At 39.6% G+C, this 27,245-nt stretch overlaps 1 protein-coding gene across 5 annotated transcripts in view; it reads right to left on the reverse strand.

Moving 5' to 3' along the window:
* LOC121506478 (interleukin-1 receptor accessory protein-like 1) overlaps positions 1-27,245 on the reverse strand; it is a 555,282-nt gene that overhangs the window by 34,089 nt on the left and 493,948 nt on the right. For all 5 annotated transcript variants that reach the window (XM_041782309.1, XM_041782312.1, XM_041782308.1 and 2 more), the window contains 2 exons: positions 23,063-23,195; positions 1,523-1,668 (listed from right to left, as the gene is read on the reverse strand). In XM_041782309.1, the coding sequence (XP_041638243.1) occupies positions 1,523-1,668; positions 23,063-23,195 (279 nt within the window). The remainder of the gene's footprint in view (positions 1-1,522; positions 1,669-23,062; positions 23,196-27,245) is intronic.

Here is a 27,245-nt window from a genome sequence, read left to right on the forward strand (position 1 = left end):
GTATATTCTTCCATGCCTCTCACATGCCATGGATATAAAATGACAGAAGACATAAAACTTGATTCCATAAATCAGACAAGAATGGGAAATTCATTATTTTCTGTAACCGATGTTTTTTGAAAAAAGATAGGGATGATAATAAAGCAGCCAATGTTGAGAGCAGCCTGACAATGCCCGGCCAGCTTGGATGCAAATAAAATGAATGTTTTTCTTGATTTCACTGAAGTTAGGATTTCTTAAGTTGTTTATTTTTCAAATTTGTTGAAAGACAACAAGGACAGCAGGGGCTTCAGGGCAAACAAGGGTAGACTTGTGAAAGCAGCTAAAGTAAGGAAACAGCACAGGCAGCTGTCCACATCTGAGAGGGAAAAATGATCAGAGGAGACACTTTAACAAAAAAGTTGGTCAGGATGACTTTAAGAGAAACCAGGAGAAGCTGTACCAGAGGAGTAAGAGGACGACTCTAAGTCCACACACGAGTGAAGGCATATTCTGACTGATGCCATGAGACAACCAAATTCATCTGAAGTGTCGTGCTGTTTTCACAGCTTCAAGAGACGAGTGAGGATAACTTTGGCGCCCTTTGAGGAGGAAGTGTAAACACTGACTGGCCCAGCTTTGCCACAGCACTCTATAAAAGCGGCAAATAAAAACACGGGGAACCAGTTGATCTTGGTAGACACGCTATCCTGCACGACTAAACTAATCTTCTCCGGTGCATTCTCAGATTTGGACTGTGCAGCATAAACCCCTTTAATACAGCAAATGGAGGGGAACTGGGCCGCCATCAAAGCTGGATCCAAAGCTGCAAGCTTAAAAGAGAGGAAAATATCTTACTATGTAAATGTATTCAACTCTGACAACTTTAAGGATGCAGAGCCCCCCTTAGTCTCGCTAAAAAAGAAAAAATCTGTCTTATATAACCTCACGGGAAAGAAGGCATCTCTATTTAAATCGACTCCCTAACAGTCATCCTTAGTGAGGCCAAATCAGGGAGAAACCTGCAAAATAAGAAGGCAGACAGGAGGGGGAGAGGCGACAGTAGCCAGTGATGAATGATGAGAGAACATCTGAGTGAAAGTTCGCTGATCAAAGGAGGATTTGTGAGTCCGTGTGACGGGGGAGGTCACCGCCACACAGTCAAACCACTTGTCTGGCATCATAACACCGAAGGCTGCCTCTCTCTGAAAGCACTTTTCTCTCTCTCTGCAAACGGATGCTTCCTCAGGGCGAGCTGGATGAATAGGCTTCCTGCGCTATCTACTATACTGATGCATTTTCCTTTCCCTCCCTGAGGCGGAAAAACAAGTGGTCAATTCCCAGAATCCCGCTAGTTGTTCTTCTTTGTACTCAGTAAATTGCTGCCAGAGGTTTCCTCATTGTCAGAGTGAAAGCTTGTGATTTTAAACGGTGTTTTTCACCTCAAAAGCTGAGTCTACGGTCAGAAGTAAGGTGAAATATCACACATTTAAATATCTGGGCTTTGCAATTACACATAAATCCCCCTGCTTGTTCTTCTCACCTTTCTTGTTGAGTTGGATATTTGCCTGCCGCCGCCCGTTGCCGTTCTCGGCATAGCAGGAGTAGTTGCCAAGGTCGCTCTCCTCCAAAGAGTCAATGGTCAGAGAGATGGAAACCTCCTGCTCCCCAAGGTGCTCCCGGATTGTCCTGCAAAAGAGAGCAAAAATGGGAAAAAAGGAAGTTAATGATGGTCAATACAAAAGAAAACTAAACACTTCTTTTCCAAACATGCTCAACTGAAAAACAAAAACTCATCAGTGATTTCTTTTTTAATGTGAGAGACCCGACACATGGCACCAATTCTTGCAACTTTATACCTATTGTTGCTCCTGTTTACCCATTTTTCCCACTTTTTGTACAAATTTTTGCCCATTTTAACTGAATTTTTACCATTTGTTGTGCGCATTTTCCCCAGTCTAATCCATTTCTGCCAATTCCTGCCTATTTTTCTGCCTCAGTCAACCAATGTTTTCCAGTTAAGACAAATTTTTTCCAACTTTTTAAATCCCATTCCACAACGTTATCTACCTTTTTTGCCACTTTAAACCCATTTCTGCCACTTTTTAATCCATTTCACCATCGTTTCTGCCAGTTTCCGCCCCTTTTAAGCCAATATTGCCAGTGTTAACCCCTTTTACCACTTTTAAATGCTTATTTTTATAAGATATAAAAATTTTTGATGACCTTGAATCACATTTTTATCACTTTTAATCAATTTCTGCTACTTTTAAAATCCCATTTTGCCACTTTTCGCACCTTTTGCGTGGGGGGGGGGTTGCTAATTTAAACACATTTTTACCAATTTTAACCCATTTCTGCCACATCTTAATCCCATTCACCACCTTTTCTGCCAATTTCTTCCATGTTCAAGCCATTTTTGTCACTTTGAAACATTTTCTAGCCCTTTTTCCTCTATTTTTTCCCACTTCGAAACCAGTTCATGCAACTTCGCACTTTTCCACCTTGTGTTTACCCATTATCACCACTATTAATCCCCTTTTCACCACTTTTTAAACCAATTTTTGGGAAATTTGACCATATCTAACCATGGGAAATGCACATTTTTGCAGGTATAATCTATTTCTGCCCATTGTTCTGCCTCAGTTAACCAATTTTGCCAGTTAAAACCATCTCTTTCCCATTTTTTAATCCCAATCCACCACTTTCTCCACCCACTTTTGCCCCTTTTAAGCCAAAATTGCCACTTTTAACCCCTCTTACCACTTTTAATGCCCATTTTTGTCACGAGATTGCCTATTTATTCCACTTTAATCTAATTTTGCCACTGTTACTTCTTACATCCCATTTCACTACCTTCTCTTAATACCCATTTTAATTCTGTATCCAGAAAAGGAATTTAAACTTTACAATGGACCATCTTTTATTGACCTCCATGGACCCCAGATTGGCTGGGCCCCAGAAAGCTCCCCCCTTTGCCCCCCCTTATTGGCGGCCTTGGGTACGATTGCCACCTTTACTTCCATACTGCACAGCAGTTGGCAAACACTTCCACCACCAACTACAAACAATATTTGGCTTCATCCTCTTGCTCATCTCCAGTCTGTTTTCTTTTTGTCTGAAGGACAGGAAGCTTTTTCAAAACAAGCCTTGCAACAAAAAATGTCCAAAAGAGACAAAGAGGCTCTTTATAGTTTAAAGAAACTGCAGATGGGGGTGAAAATGGTTCACCACCATTGAAATCTTCTTTCAAAGTTGTTATTTGGTCCATTGTTAATACGTACGCACTGATGGATAATCAATGCACCACAAAAGGAAACAGTGGCTGTTTTTTAAAAGACCAAAGCTATGTGGAAACTTAAAAACCCTCTGCTTTCAGATGGCAAACACATGGTTCAAAACTTGATTTAGCATCTAAAGGAAGTTATGAATGTTTATGCCTCTGTTTGAATTTAAAGCAGAGTAGCTCCCAGAGAGAGGGCAGACTGAATAAATCAAAGCTGGATACTTTACCAGGCGTCAGCATTAAAGAACTGCCTCTACCTTTCATTTGCTCCAAGAATTATGTGTAGAAAGATGTATGGTTTTGATAATAGAATAGATTAAACTCTCAAAGGTCACTTCATTAGGTATACTTGTTCAACTGTTGTTAACTCAAGTGTTTAATCAGACCATCACATAGCAGGAATCAGTGTTTTTATGCATGTAGACATGGTCAAGATGAGGTGTAGGGAAGAAAGGTGATTTCAGTGACTTGAGATGAGTCATGGTTGTTAGTAGTGTTCCCTTCTTGCAGCAAAAATCAAGACCAGGCAATATTATTTAAATCTTCCATTGTCTTTGTAGGTTGTCATTGGCATCTGGTGTGGTCTTCTTCTGCTTTAGGTGGGTTGGATGTGTTGTGCATTCAGAGGTGGTCTTCTGCACACCTAAGCTCTAACTATTTCTCCTCTTACCTCTGTCAACAAGGCATTTTGGCTCATAGAACTGGCGCTGACAAGCTGTGGTTGTGATGGTGTGAAAATCCCTGTAGATCAGCAGTTAGTGAAATACTCAGACCAACAACCGTGGCACATCAAAATCACCTTTCTTCTCTATTCTGGTGCTGGTTTGTACTTCAGCATGACCATATCTATGCCTCTTTTTGCACTGGTTGCAGCCATGTTATTGGTTGATTTGTAGTTTCAAGTGATCCTAATGAAACGTGCAAGTCAGACAGGGTGCAGGAAGTGGACAGTACCAGATAAGCAACAACGGGAATGGAGGAAAGTTAGTACGTTATGCCTGTAAATGGACCTGCGCCACAGTTTAAGCCATGCCCCTGTACCCAATCTAGAGTTCTTGGCAGTGACATGAGATCCCCTGCTAACAGATTCACAGAGTCACTCTGATGTCCACTCAACAGTCACAGAGTCACTCTGATGAACACTCAACAGTCACAGAGTCACTCTGATGACCACTCAACATTCACAGAGTCACTCTGATGAACACTCAACAGTCACAGAGTCACTCTGATGAACACTCAACAGTCACAGAGTCACTCTGATGACCACTCAATAATCACAGAGCCACTCTGATGTCCACTCAACAGTCACAGAGTCACTCTGATGAACACTCAACAGTCACAGAGTCACTCTGATGAACACTCAATAATCACAGTCACTCTGATGTCCACTCAACAGTCAGAGAGTCACTCTGATGAACACTCAACAGTCACAGAGTCACTCTGATGACCACTCAACAGTCACAGACTTACTGTGATGACCACTCAATAATCACAGTCACTCTGATATCCACTCAACAGTCACAGAGTCACTCTGATGTCCACTCAACAGTCACAGAGTCACTCTAAAGTCCACTCAACAGTCACAGAGTCACTCTGATGACCATTCAATAGGTACAGAGTCACTCTAAAGTCCACTCAACAGTCACAGAGTCACTCTGATGACCATTCAATAGGTACAGAGTCACTCTGATGTCCACTCAACAGTCACAGAGTCACTCTGAGAACCACTCAACAGTAAGATAGTCACTCTAAAGTCCATTCAACAGTTACAGATTCACTCTTAAGTCCACTCAACAGTCACAGAGTCACTCTGATGACCACTCAACACACACAGAGTCACTCTGATGACCACTCAACAGTCACAGAGTCACTCTAAAGTCCACTCAACAGTCACAGAGTCACTCTAAAGTCCGCTCAACAGTCACAGAGTCACTCTAAAGTCCGCTCAACAGTCACAGGGTTACCATGACAACCACTCTACAGTCACTAATAACTTAGAAGAGCTTATACATACTTAAATCCAAATTTTCTAAATCATTTTTTTCAGTTTTATTCTTTTTTTGTATATATTGTTTGATTCCTGTACACTGAGAGTTAACTGGAGTCAGATCCCTTGCTGTCTCTGAGTGTATAGAATAGATAGATTTGGGACTTTAAAGCCCAAATTCAAGCTATTAGATTTGGATTGAGACAAGTGGACTTCATAGAGTGGATTCACTGTTTGAACCAAAAACAAGTGTTGAACATGAGAGAAGGAGAGCATGAATAAATCAGTATGAGCGTCACTGTCTGCTCTAAGCTTCAGTAACTTTACAACTCATGCTTGGTTAATCAAAACAAGATGTTTGGTCAAATTTCAACTGCAGCGCTACTACAAAGTGCGTCATTACTGACTGAGGTGAACATCAAAGTAGCTGCAGACTTCATGATGTCAAAGGAGAACAGAAAGAAAAATCAGCCGGGCATCCTGCAGAGCTTAAGCTGTGTTTAATTTAGCTTCAGTGAGCTTTGCGACTGCAGATTTCTGTCAAAAAAGTCACTTAAATTTCAAAATCTTCAATGAAAATGATAAAAATATGAAAAACAATAAGAGCAGAGTGCTGGCAGTGAAGAAGTAATAAGGAGAGTATTGACTATTTAATAAAATATGGATTTCTTCAACAGACTAGCGTTCTCCCTGAAGCATCTGCGTCTGAGGTATGCATCCTAAAATCCATAAAGCATGACCTTGAGTTTCTCTGCTTTGTCTGTTTGCACAGCACAAGTATTACACACTTATTTGCAATCATAAATACACACATCAGAATACTGTGGTAAGTCATTGCAGCTTCGACTTTTAGGGATAACTTTGTAGCTCAGAAGTAAAACAAAAGTAGACGACCAAAGGTAGGAGGTGACAGTCCGTGACTGACAGGCAGCCAGCATCATACGAGGAGCGACAGATTTTCCCCATGAAGAAGAAACCCCTCCACTGTCGCCTCTCTGAAGCTCTTGATGTGTATCTGTTGTGACATGTTGGGACGGGGATAATAGTGTGACTGTCATGATGCGCTATAGTGCTGACATATCACACAACATTTAGCCACGAGGGTTAGCGAGAGGAATAAAACAACCTTTTGATGTTTTTGTTGCATTGAATTCAGCCGTTTTTGGGAAAATCTTTACGCGTCTACTCCCACAACAAAACCCGCAAAAAGACTAAAAGGATCTGCTTTGACTTTTGATCTGTGTGACTGCGCTGTGAGGACAATGGGATGTCTGAATCTCTGAGGCCAAGACTCGGTAGCAGGTTGTTTTCTTTTGCAGTTCTGACTCTCTTTCGTGATCATTTAATAAACAGTAAAAGAGGATCAAGCGATTAAAATGATGCACCAGAGGACTCTAATGTGGAAATACTGTGTAAAATTTCTGAACAAATGACGCACTTTTCAACAAAACTCCTCTGTGAACCATCTGTGGTTGAGTCTGGGGCTCAGAGGTCAGACAGCTTGGATTTTGTTTCCTGTCGATGGCTTTTAAAGGTTTTTTGAATCAAGCAACAACATCTGTGGTTGGAAAATGAAGTGAAAGAGAAAATAATTTAGTTGCAGCTCCACTTCAGACAGGCAGCAGAACCCCTGCAAGGCACACAGTGTCTATAGAAAGTATTCAACGACACACTTACACTTTTATTGTTTTCTAAATCTATCATGGTCAATATAATTTGGCTTTTTAAAAAAATACATAGTTTTTTATATTTTTGCCACTTTAACCCACTTTTAGCCCATATTTGCAGTTTTCCCCCCTTTTTTCTAGTCATTTTTTCGGCCACTTTTTGCCCATTACTGGACCATCCATTTGCCATTTAAGGCCTTCTTAAGCCACCTTTGGCAATTTTGTTTTTTGCCAGTTTTTGCTAATTTTGTGTATTTTTGCTACTTTTTGATGCTTTTTTTTTTTCTTTTTTACCACTTTTTACTTGTCACTTTTTAAAATCACTTTTTTGCCCATTTCTGCAACACATTTTTAGCAAGTCGTTCCCCTTCTTTCCCCCTTTTTGTCAATTTTTGCCAGATTTTGCCACATTTAACCAATTTTTGCCAGTTTCTGCCTATTTATTGTCACTATTTTTATAGATTTTCCACTTTTTGCCCATTTTAGTTACTTTGAGCCCATTTCCACCACTACTAACTAATTTTTGCTCATATTTACATTCGTTGCCCCCTTTTAAGGCAATTTTTTGGCCCAAATTTTCTCATTTCTGTCAATTTGCTACTTTTGCCTACTTTAACCATGGTGTGTTGGTTTTTGTTTGCCCCTTTTTTATATTTTTACTACCTTTTCTGCTTTTTTCCATTTTTTTGGCCACTTTTTCAAAATTTTATGCCAATCCTATCCCATTTGTATCCTTTTTCACCAATTTCTGTCATTTGTTAAACCACCATTTTCCCCTTTATTTGCCCAATACTGCACATCTTTTTTGCAACTTTTCACCTACTCTAGCAGCTTTTTTCCATTTTTTTTTGCCACTTTCTCACCACATTTAATCAAATTTTGCCACTTTCTGTCCATTTCTTGCCACTATTTGTCAAAAATGTTAAACTTTTAGCCAATTCTTTTGACACTTCGAGCCCATTTTGCACATATATACCAGTTTTTGGCTATTGCTTCTTTTTGCCCTTTTCCACTACTTTATCTACTTTTCGCCCATATCTACAATTCTTTGCCTATTTCTGCAACATCATTTTGCTACTTCTGCCTACTTTAACCATGGTATTTTGTTCTTTTTGCAATTTTTGCCACTTTTTGTGATTTTTTTATACAACCTTTACTGCTTTTCACCCTTTCTTTTGCCACTTTTTCAAACTTTTATGCCAATCCTATCCAATTTTTTTCCTTTTTCACTCATTTCTGTCACATTTTTAACCACCTTTTTGCCCCTTTATTTGCTCATTACTGCAAATCTTTTTGCAGCTTCTCGGCTACTTTAGCTGATTTATTTGTCCTTTTTGTCCATACTTTGCTGCATTTAACCCTTTCTAGCTGCTTTTTGGTCATTTTTGCCACTTTCTTGCCACTATTTGTCAATTATTTTTCCACATTTTGCCCATTTTTTGTCACTTTGTGCCCATTTACCCATATATACCTTTTTTTGACCATTTTTGCAACTTTTAATCATTTTACCACTTCACCCCATTTTGCATTGTTTTCTTTTTTTGCTACTTCTTTTTGCCACCTCACCCCGTTCTTTTTTTTTTTAAACCTTTTAACCAATTTTTGCCACTTCTTGCCCCTTTATTTATGAATTATAACCAATTCATGTCTTTTTTTGTTGTTATTTGAACCCATTCTTGCCGCTTTCACCAATTTTTTTACTCTTCTTTGTCATCCTGACATTTGTGCACATCACGGCCTTGCTAAAAAGTCTGACATTACTTTCGTAATAGATCAGTGCATACTGGGCCAATCAAATCCTTTGTTCAGGGTGAAACTCCAAGAGGATTCTGCAGACAGGAAAGTCTATGTTTATTAAAAGATTAACAGCATAATCAGGAGAATGGTTGGAGTAGCTTTTAATCAGACTTAAGGCCCAGATACACCTCTCCAGCTCTGCATAGTTTGGTCTTGGAGCCTCAAACGCCCCCTCAGTAACCAAACGGCTGAGGAGGCTCAGACTTTGTCAATGTTTATAACTGATTTCCCTGAAACGGCACAGGGAGGGCTTGATTCAGTGATGTCTTCATTGAAGTTAAAGTGTGGATCAAAAGCAGCTCCTGCATTTGCTCTCAGCCTCACAGATGAGAGGTAACTTATGTTTTAACATGCTGATATTTGGCAGGTCTAATGTTCAACATATGCAGGAGTAGAAGTCTTTGAAGAGACTTGAAAGAAAGTCTGACACCGTCTCACATCCAAAGACGTCCAAGTATCAGTCGTTCAGCTTCTGCGAAGACTTGTAGAGCCGCTGTTTACATCACTACCGCTGGATTCCTGTGTGGATCGATTCAACACCACGATCTAGAGGGAATTTAACACAAACGTTTAACAATGGGGCAGAAACTGAAGCAGCTTTTGGTCACTGCTGGATGGAAGAGGCATTAGCTGCATTAGCAGCTTTTGTTAGAACTCTAAAATCACACCTTTGGATCTGTGCATGTCCTGGCCTGAACAGAAAAAAAACATTTATCTATTTCTCACAGCCAAATGCAGCTTTAGAGCATCAGAACTTGTTGTTCATCACTGAGCTGATACTGAGGTTACTCGGGGTGAACGACTTTGTGAAGCTGGTGACTGTGGATCGAGCCCACTGCATACCTGTGCCAAAACCTGTGGATGTTAAAAGGCCGAGGAGCATCATCACCAGATGACTACGATGGCCAACAGGTGCACAATTACCCTCATTATACAGCCGGGATGAAGGCACAACAGAGAGGATATCTACAGGTAACCCAAGCACTCAGGAAGATCATACAACGATCAGGTTAAAGTCTTCACCACCCCAGGAGACGCTATGTCGTTTAGAGCACGGGTTTCTTAACCTTTTCAGCTTGCGACCCCAAAAATAAAGGTGCCAGAGACCGGGTACCCCCTCTGGACCCGAAGGTGGCTGAACACATCCACGCACATTTAAGAATAGTCATGTGCAGAAAGAGCTGCCCATAAGAGAGATAAGGGGGAAATCTTTCCAGGGCCCAGACAAACTGGGGCCCATGGAGGTCAGAAAAATCCTGCTCCACTGTAAAGTTACACTGTGATATCCATATTTTATATTTCACCTGAAAAATGACTACTATTATCAAATAAACAAAAATATTTTAAATTCTTTTGTGCCATAGAAAATAACCTTCTTCACAATGTAAACCTCTTTTCTCGAAACAGAATAGAAATGGGTTAAAAGTGGCAAAAATGGGTTAAGAGAGGCAAAATGGGTTTAAATTGGCATAAATGAGAGAAAAGTGGTGAAAAGTGGTTTAAAAATAGCAAAACATTGGGAGAATGGCTAAAAGGGGCAAACAAAGGCACATATAAGAGCAAACTGGGTAAAAAGCGTTCAAAATTGATGATACGTGGCCAATTAAAGTGGCAAATATTGTTTGAAAAAGTGGTTAAACAAGGATAGAAAGTAGCACGTATAAATATCTTCAAAAAACTAGCAATAATGCCTTTACAGAGGGAAAAATGGGTTAATTGTCAAAAACAGCAGAAAAAGTGGTGAAAAGCAGTTAAAAAGTGGCAAAAATAGGGAGAAAGTGGCAAACATTGGGTCAATAGAGGCAAAATGTGTTTAAATGGGCAGAAAAGCAGTTAAAAAATGGCAAAAAATTTGATTAAATTTGCAAAAACTAAAGAAAAAGTGGTGGAAAAAGCAGTTAAAAAGTTGAAAAACAGGGAGAAAGTGGCAAACATTGGGTTGACAGAGAAAATGGGTTTAAATGGGCAGAAAGGCAGTTAAAAGTGACAAAAATAGGGAGAAAATGGCAGAAACTATTTACAAAAGGCAAAAATGGGTTTAAATTGGCAAACATGACAGAAAAAGTGGTGAAAAGCGGTTAAAAAGTCATAAAAAAGGGAGCAAATTGCAGAAATGAGCTAACAATGGCAAAAATGGGTTTAAATTGTCAAAAATGGCAGAAAAAGTGGTGAAAAAAGGATAAGAAGTGACAAAAATAGGAAGACAGTTTAAAAAATGTGTTAACCCATGACAGAATTCGTTTAAATTGCAATCATGACAGAAAAAGTAGTGAAAAGCAGCTGAAAAGGGTAAACAGAGGCAAAATGGGTCAAAAGTAGCAACTATATTGTAGTGTATATCCCCCATTACTTTTGTCTGAGGGGAAATTGGGACATGATTATCTTGTACGATGCTCAACCACCTTTTATAACACAGGAGCTCTTATACAAGAAAGAAGCTCCATCTGGGTGTTTATGATGTTTTGCAGACATAGAAGATGATTGCAACATTCAAAATGCTTGAAAGAGTTTAAGGAAGTACGACTGATAAAGTCTCCTTAAAGGCACATTATTTAGAATGGATTCGTATTTGACTAGATAAATTAGTGCCTGGAATCTTTTTTTTGAGCTTTTGTGTCCTTACTAAAAGAAACATGAGCCTTTTGATGAGTCATTGGTTGTCCTAATGCCTCAGAAAATCAGCAAATACACTTCAAAACATGGAAAAATAAAGGCCCAGTCTGACTTTTTAAACCAGGCAAGGCATTTTTAACAAACAAGAAAGGAACAACAGAAAAACAAGTTTGGATAAAAGAGCTGAATCTCTCCTGCTGAGTCGCCGTGCAAAAGCAGGCATGATAAATGAGCAGATTATCTTTTTAAGGTTACAAAATTTACAGCTATTTCAAAGCCCGGTGTAATGATGCATGGGGCTAATAGCGTGAAAAGGTACAAGTGCCACTTGGGCATTCATCTGCTGCATGCCGCGGGGCATCTGAATACAAAAACTCATCTAATTCTTGCTGATCAATGAAGGGACTGAACAAAGCGGAGCGCGGAGACGTAGGGAGATGAAGACAAAGCACAATACAATCACCGCTGCCATGGCAATATCTTACATCAGCCTCACAAAGTGCTGCTAATAACTGATATCCCACACTGAAAACACCACACTAGCAGTGAAATTTCTTTTATTGACCCATTAGAAGTAATCATTGTATAGCTGGCTGCTTCATAACAACTAATTAAGAAGAAGCACTTTTTAAGCTGCTCCGCTTCTGCGGGAAAGTAATTCTGCTGTGTATGTAACAGGATAGTATTTCAGCCCTTTTCTGTGATTCCTCTGAGCGTTTCAAACCCTCATCTTTCTCCATTGTGAGATCAGTCAGGCAGAGGCCACACAAGGTTGGAATATAGATCCACGCTGATGGCTTTTTAAAGAGGTGGCGCTCATGTGTGACCCGGCACACGCTCGGCTGAAACACTGTAGGTGTTTGCAAAGAGAACAAAAAAATCAATCATTGTTAGCAGAAAGACTCCATCATGCTTGTTAGTGATGTTTTAAAGTCAAGATCTGTATGTGTGATTCACCTGAACTGCCCTGTCCTGCTCACGGCCGACGGGAATAACATGACAGGATCATCGGCATACAAAGAATATAAGAGGTGACATTATGTCAAAACTCATGGCGTCAACCATCCACTACTTTACCACTGGTTTTGTTTACACTTTAATCTTATGGGCTTCAAGCTATTCAAACAGAGCAGAGACACCAGAGGGGCAGGCAGCTCTTTGTTTGTATCAAGTAGATAACAGACTTATTTTCTGCTCATGATTTAAAGGAAACTACCCCAGCACACAGCTGTGGAAACTCCTGCTGCTGTTTCTGCTCATGTTTATGTCTATTACTTCTCTTTTTACTCTGGAGACACCTGTGTCTGGAAAGTCCAGTGACTTATTTATCAGTATTCCTGGCAACCATTACACCATGAGGCAAAGGAACACTCCTTTTTGGCCATCAGACAAGTCACTAAACACTACATATAACCCCACTGTGAAGCATGGGAGTGGCAGCATCATGCTGTGGGGATGCTTCTCAGCAGCCGGTCCTGGAAGGCTTGAATTTGATATTGTTGTAAAGGTAGAGGGTGAAATTAATTCTTCTTTAGGCTGGACCAAAAGGCCTACAATGCCAAAAAAAAGTGGTCATTACCAAAAACATCCATCCCAACTGTGAAGCATGGTGGCGGCAGCATCATGCTGTGGGGATGCTTCTTGGCAGCCAGGGAAGGCTTATGAAGGTAGAGGTTAAATGCACTAAAAACTGGAAAATCTTGAAGGACAATCTTACTTACCCTATTTAGAATAAATCCCAACTGTGAAGCATGGTGGTGGCAGCATCATGCTGTGGGGGATGCCTCTCGGCAGCTAGCCTTTGAAGGCTTGAATTTAATATCGGTATCTAAAATTTACAACTAATGTATCACCTGCAAATATAAGTCATATGCACAATAAATTGTGGAGTTTTAGGCTGGATGAAAGTGCCAAAAAAAGTGGTCATTACAAAAACCTCCAACCCCATTGTGAAGCACACTAGAGGCAGCATCATGCTGTGGAGATGCCTCTCAGCAGCTGGCCCTGGAAGGCTTGGATTTAATATCACTACCTAAAAGTTACAACAAATGTATCATCTGCAAATATAATTCATATGCACAAAAAATGTGACGTTTTAGGCTGACCAAAAGCACCACAGTATCTATAAAAAGTGGTCTTCACCATGAACACACCATCCCCACTGTGAAGCATGCTGGTGGCAGCATCACTCTGTGGGGGTGCTTCTAAGCAGCCAACACTGTAAGGCTTGTAAAGGTAGAGGGTAAATGCTATAAAATACTGAAAAATCTTGGAGGGCAATCTTACTTAGCCTATTTAGAAATCATCCCAACTGTGAAGCATGGTGGTGGCAGCATCATGCTGTGGGGATGCCTCTCGGTAGCCAACACTGTAAGGCTTGTAAATGTAGAGGGTAAAATGAATTTGGCAAATCCTGGAAAAAAAAATCATTCTCCATCATGTTTTGGGTCATTTTTTTAAAAATCAGTTTGAATTTTGTTTATTTTCTGTTTTTGCCAGGCTTTACATAACCATAACAGTGCATTTTTTTTGTTTTTGTGGTCTGGTAAAGCAATAAAAGTCAGAAGATATGAAGTTTATGCTTTATTTGTTAAAAATATTACAACCCTGTAGCTCTCCTGATCTTCTCATACATAAATCTAACCTCCACATCATGGTTCAGACTGCTAAAGATGACCTCCTGGAGGCCAAGTCTTAGGGGTATTTAATGTGTATGATAGACTGGGAGAAGTCCAGCAAACAGTAGAAAATATTTCTGCTAGAGCTGCATAAATAATCCCTCAAGGAGATGGAAAGTAAATGGTTTGGTAAACATTTCTGTGCTACTGAGACTCCGACCTGTTAAATATTGAGTTGAAAATGCTGATAATTCCTGATGTTACTAAACTCAAAAGTCAAGTAAAATGTGGGAAAGGTGCCATGGAAAACATAAAGAAAGACACTTTAGAAAGATTTAAATTGAAGCATGTCTAGAGGCTAAACTTTAAAACACGTAGTTGAACATTATATGTGTTATATTTGACAGGCAGGAAACCAGTAGGAGTCTAGAGGTCCTTCCCTTGGATATTTTTGGACTAACAAGCAATATTTGATGGCGTACAATGCATTCATTCAATAATTTTAATGACTGAAGTAATTTTTCATGTATGGGTTGTTTGCAATCAGATGATCCCAGATGTCCACTGGGGGTCAGGAAGTGGAGAACAGCCAATAGGAATGAATGGGAACGGAGGAAAGTTAGTTCTTTGAAGCTCTAAATGGACCTGAATGCTGCAAGTATCATCAAACAATTTCTACAAACAATAATAACGATCACTACGTTTGACCAAAAGTGGATTTTCACCTATGTTTAACTGATTTCTCTGGTGTGGAGGTGATTAATATCACAAACACTCAGTCCTGCAGGCCTCCTAGCATCTTATGTCATCCAGTCAGATGTATGGGGGAGTCTTGTACTTTAGGGGTTTAGTGTTGAGCTAAGTAGGCAAGCTGGACCCCCTTAATATATTAAAAGTCCTCTATTTGTCACAAACCTGCCATTAATTTTAACAGTAATAGACTATCAATAGGATAAACATCGTGTAGTAAGAGACTAAATGATGACATGCCTTTTATGAGCGAGCCTGTGCTTTGAAACGGCTCCCTTACATTAGCTGTGGTAGCTAACTCTGATTGAGTTCCAGTTTCCTTTCTACCATCCTAAAAGCCAAGCTTTGACCAAATGAAGAGCTGTTTGGGAGCCAAACAACCAAAAAAATTGGTAAAAGTGGAAAAATTGGCAAATATGACCAAAAAAGTGGTGAAAATTGGTTTAAAAAGTGACAAAAAATAGGAAGTCAGTGGCAAAAATGGGTCAACAAAGTCAAAAACTGGTGGAACAGGGTTAAAAAGTGGCAAAAATGTGTCAAAAGGATTAAAACAGGTGCAAAAATGATGAAAATTGGCTAATTAAAGTGGCAAAAAATGGCAGAAAAAGTGAATAAAAGAGGTTAAAAAGTGGCTCCGATAAATATCTTCAAAAAAGTAGCAAAAATGGGTTTACAGCAGAAAAAATAGGTTAAAATTTGAAAAAACGACAGGAAAAGTGGTGAAAAGCAGTTAAAAAGTGGCAAAAACTAGAAAGATAGTGGCAAAATGGTTAACAGAGACAAAATGGTTAAAAAGAGAATGGCACAAAAAGTTGTTAAATAGGGTTAGAAAGTGTCAACAATTATAAAAAAGGAGCTAATTGGGTCTATTTAAGTGGCAATAAGTGGCTAATTAAAGTGGCAAAAATTGGCTTAAAAATTGGTTAAAGGAGGTTACAAAGTAGTAGATATAAATATCTTCAAAAATGTGGCAAAAGTGGTGAAAAGTGGTTACAAAGTGAAATTTAATTGCTAATTGAAATTAGCAAAACATCAGAAAAAAAACGGTGAAAAGCAGTTAAAAAGTGGCAATATATGGAGACTGGCATAAATGGGTTAACAGAGGCAAAATGCGCAAAACAGCAGAAAATTGGTGAAAATCATTTAAAAAGAGGCAAGAATGTGTAAAAAGGGGGAAAATTGGGTAAAACATGAGCAAACTGATGAGCAGTGGCTAATTAGAGTGGCAAAAACTGGCTGATAAAAGTGGTCAAATGAGGCGAAAAAGTGTAAATATCTTCGACATCAGACCCAATAATAGCAAAACACTCTTCAGCTACAAAATGAAGTAACTGTTAGCCATAATAGCTAGCATGAATGCTTCTGATCCCACAAATCCTAAAAGGGAAAACTTCTCGATACTGCCTCCAGGGTTGCAAAATGTGTCCAAGCCCAGTCAGTATGAATCACCATGGCTCTAATTCCAGCCTCTAAAATGTTAAGAAGCATGTTTAGCAGCACTGATATGCAGATGAAGCCATGCTGGACTTTTAAGCACCCTGATTTCCCATGAATCTATCAGTTAGAGAATTAATTAAGAGTTAAAAAATGAAATTTTACACTTGAACTGCTGCTCAAAAGGGTGCTGCACGACCATACACCAGGGACAGAAGCTTCCTCTGGTTTAAATATCAGCAGCTCAGCCTCTCTGCTACACACGCTGTGACTTCACCTCTGTGGTCTTGTTCTGCAGCCACAAAATCTCACATCAACTCTGAATCTGAGCGTCAGAAACAATGTGCCAAAAAAGCTCCATTTCATGTACTACAGGCTGCCCTTGAGGGGATACTCCGGTGTGATTAATTTCCATTTCAAAGCTCAAAGCTCATGCAATGATGTCAGGGAGTGGGTTTGAAGTGGAGCACATTTAAATGGAGGCAAAAAATAAAATACAGAGGGAGACAGCGTCATGTGGAGAGACACAACAAAAATATACACTTGTATGTGCTCCCACTGTTTGCACAAAAGCCCCACTTCAGTCTGTAAACACACTCTTCTCCGGAACAATCTCAGGGTCACAGTTTGGATCTCGGGCTTGTTATCTCATTTGACTATCGTATAAAAGCAGGGATGTTACTGCGAAGGCTCCTTCAGATTTCTTCCTTCTCATCTTTGATACTCTGCACATCCAACGCCACCACCTGCCGCACCCCCCACCACCACGTCCGCCGCCTCCTTAAATCCTGTAGGCTTTAATTGGCCTGGTGTCCTTCACAACAGAGAGCTGGAGGAAGCGTACAAGAAGGCTAATAGAGACATCTCCAAATGCCAGGTCACCGACGGGGCCGCCGAGTCTCCTCCAAGCCTTGTCACGCTGCTTACAGTTAACCTTTTCATTAGAAGACATTTGTAGACAACAGGGATTTTCTGGTCGTATGTTAGACCCGTCAAAGAAGTGCACTGGCTAGGACATGGAGGGGTGTGTGAACATGTGAGTTTCAGCACAGAAAATCCAACAGAAATGTCAGTGTGGACAAATAATTGGTTTTAAAACACCTACGGATCACGTTAGTGATGTCGTATTTTCTTTAGCTTTTCAATATTAATTAAAATCTTTTTAGCAAAAGCCATTAGCCACCGATCTCTGTAGTAGTATTATAAAGTTAGTATATAGCCATCTTAAAAGGTAAAGCCCTGTTCTTCAAAATAGAATTAAAATGGGTTAAAAATGGCAATATTGGTGGAAAGAGTGGTAAAATGAGATTTTAAAAGCAGCAGAAATTGATAAAAAAAATAGTTAAAAATGGCAAAAACAGGCCTAAGTAGTGGGAAATGGGGATAACAATAGCAATATTGGCTTAAAAGTGGCAGAAACTGGCAGAAAAGGTGGTGAAATGGGAATTAAAAGAGGAAAAATGGTTTAAACTGGCAAAAATGGGCATAACTAAAGTGTTTATAAGTAACAAAAATGGCTTAATAATGGCAGAAAAGGTGGTAGAAATGGGTTGAAAGTGGCAAGAACGGGTGGAAAAGGTGGAGAAGTGGGGTAAAGTGGAGGGATATTGGGTTATAAGGGGAAAATTGGTTAACTGAGGCAGAAAACAGGTAGAAAGTGGCAGAAATTGGTTAAATTGGCATTACAGTGAAATGTGGCTCATTAAATCCAACAATAGGAAGAAAGTGGCAAGAATTGGTTTAAGAGAGGCAAAAATGGGCAGGAAAATGTGTGGAAAAGGTTTAAAAGTGACAAAATAGTTTAAGAGTGGGATAAATGAGAAGAAAAGGTGGTCAAATAGTATTAAAACGCGGTAGAAATGGGTCTAAAGTGGCAAAAAAAAGTGGAAAAGGTGGAGAAATTGGGAAAGAAGTTAGAAAAATGGTTTTAATTGGCAAAAGTAGGTTAACTGAGGCAGAAAATATAGGAAATAAGTGGCAGAAATGGGTTTAACTGGCAAAATGGGCATAACTACTAGAAAACGTGGTTGAAGTCGTTGTAAAAGTGTTGGATTGGCAAAAATGGGTGAAAAACAGGCAACAGCAAGCCAAAATGGGTTCAAGTGGCAAACTATGAAGTGGTTAAAGGGGTTAATAGTGGTAATATTGGCTTTAAATTGGCAGAAACTGGCAAAAAAAAGTGGAATAAATTTGGAGAAAAAGCGGTGGAATGGGAAAAAAAGTGGGGAAAACTAGTTTGAACAGGTAAAACTTGGTTTATTGAGGCAGGAAAAATAGACAGGAAGTGGCAGAAATAGAGTAAACTGGCAAAAATGGACATAACAAATAGTGACCTTTGGTAAAAAGTGAAATAAAAGTGATGAAAGGTGGTTAGTGGTGGCAATAATGGGTCAACTGAGGCAACAATAGGCATAAAGTGTCAAGAATGAGTTTAGAAGTGTCAAACAGGGGCAGAAGAAGTGGTGTTGCATGTATGAGCTTTCTCATACTGAAGACCAGCTGTTCCATCTGTATCAGGGTCAGGTTAGAGTAAAAACCAAGCACTTACACTAAAACAACCTGGACTTTAGGGTCAAACATGCTCGGGTGCAGCACGGACTGCCGAGTATGACTGTACCTTTAAATCCCTGCCTCTGCTGACTCACAAAGTTGGTGAATCTAAACCTTGAAACTAACTTTCAAAATAAAAATCAAAGTTCATGAGAGAGTTTGTTCTCCTGCAGAGAAAGTGACTTGAAACCAGTCTGCCAAAAACAAGTCAGACTGGAACCCTTTAATGTTGAGGAGTATTGTTCTCACAGTCACCAGGATATTATTTTTGGAAAGTTGAATGCTGTTTTATTCTTCTCCGAGCACAAAAGCACATGTTTCTGTCGGTGGGTTGGCTATTCAAACCCTCCAAACTAGCGCTCTGACATGCTAACACTATAAACATGTCAGCTAGCTTCCTGACTTGTTGAACTTCATATTCCTCGACATGATTATCTGAATTCTCCAGTGGTGACGTTTGAGGACGAGTCATTCTCTTTCACAAATAAACCTCAGTATTGGATTTTTGTGGCTCATGTTTTGTAACAACATCTGGGAGTTGGTGACTGCATCGGTGCACAAATGTACAACATCCACTTACTTTATGTAAATTTGAAGCAACAGTTTCCACACTCAGCTGTCTGAATAGGCTCGACTCATTTTCATGTATTTTATAATCCTCGTTTCTTTGGGAAGTCTTTAGTCAACAGTCCTCTCACTTCATCCGGCAATAAAATAAACCAGTCAGTGTGAATAAAAGTGGTAATAAAACTGTAGATAGAAGGTGGATGCTAGCGTAGTTCGCTTTGTATTGACAGATCCAGGAGTCCTCCATTGATCAGGATCAATTCCATCAGAGCAGAGACTTCTCTGAGGCTTTGATTGAGACTGACTGACTCAATATGGATAATCATGTAGAAATAAGGTGTGCTCAAGGTAAAAGGTCAGTGTATAAAGTCACAAAGATATGGAAGCTCAGCTGTGCTACTACCAAGGCTCTAGGTGACGATGTCCACCTGTTGGTCAGTTCATTGTTCTGGACCAAAAGTAACATCAGGTCAAAGTGCTGCAGAAAACAGAGGGAATACATTTAAGGCTTCTGCAGCACCACAATAAACTCAGCCCGTAACTTCAGGAGCTGACAGTTTCTGGGACTATCACAGGCACAGATTGGCAGCCAGCTGAAGTTTGCTGGATGAGGGTTTCCTTAGACTAACTGCCCTTATTAGATAAACATTTCTGTCCTTTGTATATGTTAACAAAGAAAGACAGGATATTCATATAGGCAGCCATTTTTGTGTGACAAAAATTGGTAAATGTGGCAAAAAAGTGGATAAAAAGCGGTAAAGAATGGCAAAAAGAGTCGCAGAAATGTGGGAGAAAGTGGCAAAAAGTGCCAAAAATCATCGCAAATATTTGGGAAATGTAGCAAAAATGGGGGAAAAAGTTGCAATGTTAGTAAAAGTAGCAAAAATTGGGGGAAAAGAGGCATAAAAAGGGTGAAAGTGGCAAGATGGAAAAAACAGTCAAAAAAGCGGTAAAAAAGGCAAAAAAGAGTTGCAAAAATGTGCAAAAAAGTAACAAAAATAGACAAAATTTGGCGAAAAAGAGTTGTAAAGATTTAGGAAATATTGAAAAAAATGGTAACAGGCGGCCAGTGGGCGAACAGCGGCAAAGAAAGTGTGTCAAAAATTGGAAAAAATTGGCAATTAAAGTGGAAAAAGGTAGCAAATGTGGGCAAAAAGTTGCAACCAGGTGTTGCAGAAAAGAGCAAAAATGGGAGAAATGAAAAAAAGGGCAAAAAATGTCCAAATACAGGCAAAAACATGTCAAAAAGGTAAGCGGGAAAAAATCAACACAAAAGTTTCAAAGAAGTTGCAGAAATTGTGAAAAAAAGGCCAAAAAATGGCAAAAAAGTGCATAAAAATTGTTAAAGAATGACAAGAAGAGTTGCAGAAATGTGGGAGAAAGTGGCAAAAAGGGCCAAAACCATTGGTAAATATTTGAGATATATGGCAAAAATGGACATAAGCTAACCAGCAAAAAGTTGCAAAAAGTGGTTGGAGACATGGGGCAAAAAGCAACAAAAATATGGCAAAATGGGTAAAGAAGTTACAAATATTGGTGGAAGTGGCAAAAAAAATGGGTTTAATGTGGCAACAAAAGAGTTAAACGTAGCAAGACATAAAACAAACATCAAAAAGTGGTAAATAATGGCAAAAGAGAGTTGCTGAAACATGCAACAAAGGCATGCAAAAATGGACAAAAAATGGCAAAAAACATTGCAAAATTTGGGAAAAAGCAAAAAGTTGACATGAAGCCGCAAGAAAGTGGCAAAAATGGATGAAACAGTTGCAAATGTTGGTAAAAGTGGCAAAAATTGGCAGAAAAGAGGCATAAAAAGAGTTAAAAGTGGCACGACAGAAAAAACAATTACAAAGTGCTTAAAAAAAAAACAGCAAAATTGAGTTGCAAACATTTAGGAAACACCGCAAAAAATTGGTAACAAGCGGCCAATGGGCAAACGGCTGCAAAAAAGGGGCAAAAATTGGAAAAAATTGGCAATAAAAGTGGAAAAAGGTAGCAAACGTGGGCAAAAAGTTGCAAACAGATGTTGCAAAAAAGAGCAAAAATGGGAGAAATCCAAAAAAGGGGCAAAAAATGTACAAATAAAGGCCAAACGTGTCAAAAAGGCAAGAGGGGAAAAAATCAACAAAAAAGTTTCAAAGAAGTTGCAGAGATTGTGACAAAAAATGGCCAAAAAGTGGCAAAAGAGTGGCAAAAGGTGGCTAACATGGGCAAAAAAATGGCAAAAAAGATATTGCAGAAATTGGCAAAAAGGGGCAAGGAAATATCAAAAATGCACAAATTCTTAAAGATAGGCAAAACTGATGAAAAGTGGGAAAAAATAAATGGCAATAATGGATGAAAAAAAAAAAGTGGTGAAACAGGTTAAAAAGTAGCCCGCATAAATAATTCAAACATCAGAACCCAATAATAGCTTCACACACTTTCCAAACTCAAAATAAGGTAACTGCTAGCCAGGATGCTAGCACATATGCTACTGCACTGACATCATCAATAAATCAAAAGTAGGGACGGCCCATTATCTGGGTTTATCAGGCCCAGCCATTTCTGTGGGTGGGGCCTAACCCTTACCCTGTCCAGGGTGTAGACGGCCTGGAGCTTAGGTTGTGCCACATGTATGTGGGTGACCTGGGTTCTCTTTCCTGTTTCTGACTCAACGCACCACCCTTCTCTGGCTTATAAAGCCAAAAATACACTAATAAGTCATCTAACTGATGAACTCCAGTTTCAGCTGAGCTTCACTAACTGTTGATAAACAGGGTAAGAAAGCTATCAGGCCAGAATAAGAGAGTAAGCATGATTAATTACAGCTGTACAGCACCAAACATCTGCCAGCATGGCTGCAGAGCCTCGGCCTGTGTTTGATGAAATCATTAAATTACACAGCACTGTTGTAACAAGAGTTTAATTCAACAATGCTGGAGAAAAAGATTTCAGACTAATAAAATCATCTGTGTTAGAGAGCTTATACCTCATTTATTTTACTCAATAATAATGAAAGTATGTCATTTTGTAAAAATGCTGCATGCTAAGTTTAAACAACCTGAAGTTGTTTTGAAGATAAAATTGTGTTTAATTTGCCCAAATATAATGCCATAACCTGAAGCTAACAGAGCTGCTTTTAAACAGAATAACAACAAAAGCGCAGTTAAACAGTCAACAGCCACGGGCAGTGTGCATGCTGAGCTCTTTATTTGTATTTTTTTTACCTGATTTTGGAATAAACAAATATCTGTTTGCAGTGAGGATGGAGGTCACCTAACTGAAGGCTAACACGGACGTCCAGCTGTATGTTTCCCGTTCTGTCTCCTCTCACATATGCATGCACAGTAACTGCAGATGAATCGACGCCTGCATTGTGCATATATATTGTCCATGATAAAGAATGCATAGCTGTCTACATTATTAAAGAGCCACATAAAGCATTCATGAGCATCATTTATATGATAGCGCAGTGCTGAAATGTTCCTTTTATTGTTCTGAATGTTGACGTGTGGTCCAACAGTGGTGGTGGTTGAGTTTAAATCGATGTTTACTGTAGAGTGTTGGGGGCCTTTGCTGCTTTTGAAGCGATTAGAAGTACCTCATGAATTTGTTATATCATGCTGTTTAAGCTCTGCTGTGATGCTAACAGGTTTAGAAAATACGGATGCTTAATGGAGTTGAGCTCTTTGAAGTTTTTCTCTACTTCTTTGTTTTCAAATGCACGTCGAGAGCCACCAAAGGGGCTCTCAGTACTTCCTGTTTCACCTTACATACCTGCTTGTGTCATGTGCATAACTGTGCAGCAGGGATTTCATGTTTTAAGTCTTACTTGATATCAGTCTCCTGCACCCGCTCCTCATCCAGATCCTCGATGAACTTCTCCCCCTTCATCCAGTAGATGAGTGGACTGACGTCTCCGCTGTATCCGAAGAATGCTCGGCACGTCAGGTTGACTGGACTACCTGCAAGACAAAAGGCATATTTCTTAGTATAATACAATAAAACTACTGTTGGGTTCTATCTAATATAGCCCAATCGTCACTTTAGAAAACACACTGAAAATGAAGCTAGGAAGAACAATGGAACAATACAATTGTTGCTGCTGCAATTACTGTTATGTGGATGTGATTGGACATGATTTCAACTTCAAAGACGGTCGTATTTTCTGTCTGCTTGAAAGTGAATCTCCAGACAAACCATCAGCCTTTAATAAACTCTTTGTTTTTTATGTTTGCCTGCACATCAGGGTCGTCTTCATCTGTTTTGATGTGCATCAGCATTGTACAGAAACCTAAAGCAGACACATTTGTTCTTTTTAAGTTCTTGACTTATTTAACTGGATATTCGAAGACAAATAATTTCAGTTGTTTCACTGACTGATTTTCTTGTCATCATAGAAAGCAAAACTGGCAGACTCATTGTTTTACTTATGCTTCTTATTATCAAGATAACATAATGTTACAAAAGGCTGGCCATGCAGCACGCTTAGAAGGAGCGCGAAAGACTCGGGGGGGGGGGTAAAAATCGTAAAGTCATTTTTTTTTGTTAAACTCAACTAAAAAAAAAAAAAACAAAAAACCCCTGAAATCCAAATTCAGTTGGTTGTGTCTTTATAGACAGCACCTATACACTATACCTATACTACCACCTATACACTGCTCCATTGAAAGTGTACTGGCATACTGCATCCCAGTGCGGTTTTCCAGCTGCACTGCTCAGGAAAAGACAGCTCTCCAGAGGATCATCAACACAGCACAGAAAATCACTGGCTGTGCTCTCCTCTCCTTAGAGGAGCTGTTCAGGTCCAGCTGCCACAGGAAGGCCCTGGGCATCCTGAAGGACTCATCCCACCCAGCACATCACCTGTTCCAACTGCTACCCTCAGGAAGATGGTTCAGGACAATAAGAACCCAAACTAACAGACTGAAAAACAGCACCTATCCCAGAGCTGTTTCAATATTAAATGAGAAACAGCTCGAGCACTAAATGAAACTGCAAAAAAAAAAAAAAAAAAAAAAAAAAAATCATTGTACATTGTACAATGACAATAAAAATGATTCTGATTTTATAAAAATTATTCATCCCCATTTATGTTGAACCCATGTATTTTAGGGGCTACTGAGAAGCACCCCCACAGCGTGATGCTGCCAACCCTGTGCTTCACAGTGCGGATGGTGTGTTTGGCATCTTGTCTGATGGTCAAAAAGCTCCATTTTGGTCCCATCAGACCAAAGAACGTACTCCTACTTGCCTATGGAGTTTCTCACATGCCTTTTGGTGAACTCTAGTCCAGACTGAATCTGAGTTTTCCTCAACAGTGGCTTCCTCCTTGCCACTCTTTCTTTAAGCTTTGACTGGTGAAGAACCTGGCCTCTCTCACTCGTCTCTTTGCACGCTCACTCAGTTTGTTTCATTTCTTCATGATGGATTTAACTGAATTCCAGGGGATGTTCAGGGCCTTGGCTTAACCCCTGACTAATACTTTTCAATAACCTTTTCTCTGAGTTGCTTGGGGTGTTATTTTGTCTTCATGGTGTAATGGTAGCCAGGCATACTCATTAACCAGTGACTGGACCTTCCAGACACAGGTGTCTTTATACTGCAATCACTGAGATACGTTCAGTGCACTCAGATGATTCCTGTTTCCCTAATCGTGAGACTACTAGCACCGAATGGCTGGACTTCTGTTGAATTAGTACACTTTTGCTTCCCTGTATCGATGCATGTCAAGTCTTAACTCAAAAACAACAATTGCATTCTCTGTCACATTTCCTGTATCTGGTCTGCTGGTGGCATGGCCGTCTTTTGCAATGTGGTTTGGACAAAATGTTGTTTTCCTGTAAAAACAACCACATTTAAACAAGTTAAGATCACACAATAAACACCGTTTATGTAACTCTCTTCAGCATCTTGGTTCCACTCATTGGACCACAGGTGTTTAAAATGTCCAGCAGCCTCAGTTCCCCTCAGATGGCCGATACGTGAACTGAATAAATGCGAGAACGCTCAAACATGCACGTGGAGCCTGTAATTACTCATGTTCTCTTCTAGGACTCCTGCTAAAAACATCACACCTACCTTGAAACCACCAGCGTCTCCGGAGGTGCCATCTTCAACCATCCCTGACCCTTTCTTCCAATTCCCAGATGGCCTCTTAAACTTTAAATCACTCTCTTGAACCCTCTTTCAAGGCAACTTTGCAGCACTGCTGTACCATCATGAAAGCCATTATACTCTCCAGCAACCCCCCTTCTCTGTCAGACTTTTAAGTTTCAATCACTGTGTTCTGCAAGAGGAGTTTGGGGAAATTTAAACACAGAAGTATGTCAGAGCATTTAAGGACAACACTACTAATGAATACAGAGAGGCCATGTGTTCATTCTGGATCCTAAACACGAATTCAAACCGCACATCAACTCATTACAACTTGTACGCCTGCAGGTATTCGTGAAATGAGGGAATGCTTTTGCCCTTTTGGGCTCACTAAACTAGTTTGTGATTGAGCCACCTTTCATTCAACAAACTTCAGAGATACTACTCTTGACATGTAGCTTTATGTGGGCTTCTGCTATGTGCTATGGCACCGAGATTTGAGGGTTAATGTTTTAACCCCCCAGTAAGAACTCTTGAATCCAAAGGTTCTGTATGCCACTGTTTAAGTGAATATTTTTATAATTATTCAGGTTTTGCACCAATCTCAGAGCGAGGAACCTATCAAAATGTATGTATTCTAGTGATTTCATGCAGGTCAATCATGCAGAGGTCCCAAAAGTGAGGGACTGGGTTAGAGCTACATGCATGAAAATTGGTGCACATATGTATGATGACTAGATGACAAAAAAAGCCTCCTGGGACCTTCCCCTGAAATGTACAGGAAGCCAACTACAAACAGCAAAAAGTCAAATTTTAGTGTTTTCGCTGATGGACAGGTTGCACATTTTAACAAACTTCTCGAAGAGATTTTATCTGATTGACTCTTAATTTTTTACTCATTCTAGACAAGATGGGGATAGAAACGTATAAAAAACTTGACTTTTCGCCACAAGGCGGGGCTGTGACAGGAGCCCAAACCTGGGCAATTTTTTTTTTAACCACGTTTTTGCAGTGTTTTCTGCACAGTAAGTCTATTTATCTCCAAAGTGCTTGTTTTAGTCGTCACCAAACTTCACAGGGATGAGCACACATTGTTCCTGAATACATTTATACATCAATATAATTTCTTTGTCACAGCGCCCCCTTCTGCCAATTCAACATTACCTCCTCTGATTTTTTATTTTCCCCTTCAAACAGTCAGCCCCTGCACACCATTCAACCGAGGCTTATGATTTTTGGTCTGCATAAGGGTCGTCATCAGACCTACAAAAAAGCCTCTTGGACCCATGCCCAAATCCAAACAGGAAGTCTACAAAATACATCTTAATTACAAAATAAGGCCTTCTTTTGGTGCCAAATGACTCTAACTTGTTGGAACTTTTGTATACATTATTCTGCCTTCTTCCACAACTGTTTTTACATTTCCACAGTATCACACTGAACCCACGTACATGCAAATATCCCATCATAGTGCCACCGACTGCCAACAGGAAGTGACACAAATGTGTCATATCCTCATTCTCTTATAGTGCTCAACCAATAGAGCTCTAATTTTGATAGAAAGGCCTCAATAATTGGCCACAACACAGATATGTTTCATTGAAAGTGGAAATGGTGAGCATTTCAATATCTCGCCAATTTGACAGGAAGTATATGCAACTCTCATACCAAACATCTGATTGCCTTCAAATTTCACATGTATGAACACTGTACTCCATCTACATATTCAAAGGTTATTTTTATCGTTTTGATGTAGCATCCTCTACTGGCAACAGGAAGTGACACAAATGAGTCGTAATTTCACTCCTCTTATTGTGCTTAACCTTCTGAGCTCTGATTTTGAAAGAAAGACCTCAATAATTGTCCAAAAGATGGATATGCTTCATTGAAGGTTGTCTCAGTGGCGATGGTGAGCATTT

Source organism: Cheilinus undulatus, linkage group 24 (assembly GCF_018320785.1).
Source record: "Cheilinus undulatus linkage group 24, ASM1832078v1, whole genome shotgun sequence".
NCBI classification, from domain to species: domain Eukaryota; kingdom Metazoa; phylum Chordata; class Actinopteri; order Labriformes; family Labridae; genus Cheilinus; species Cheilinus undulatus.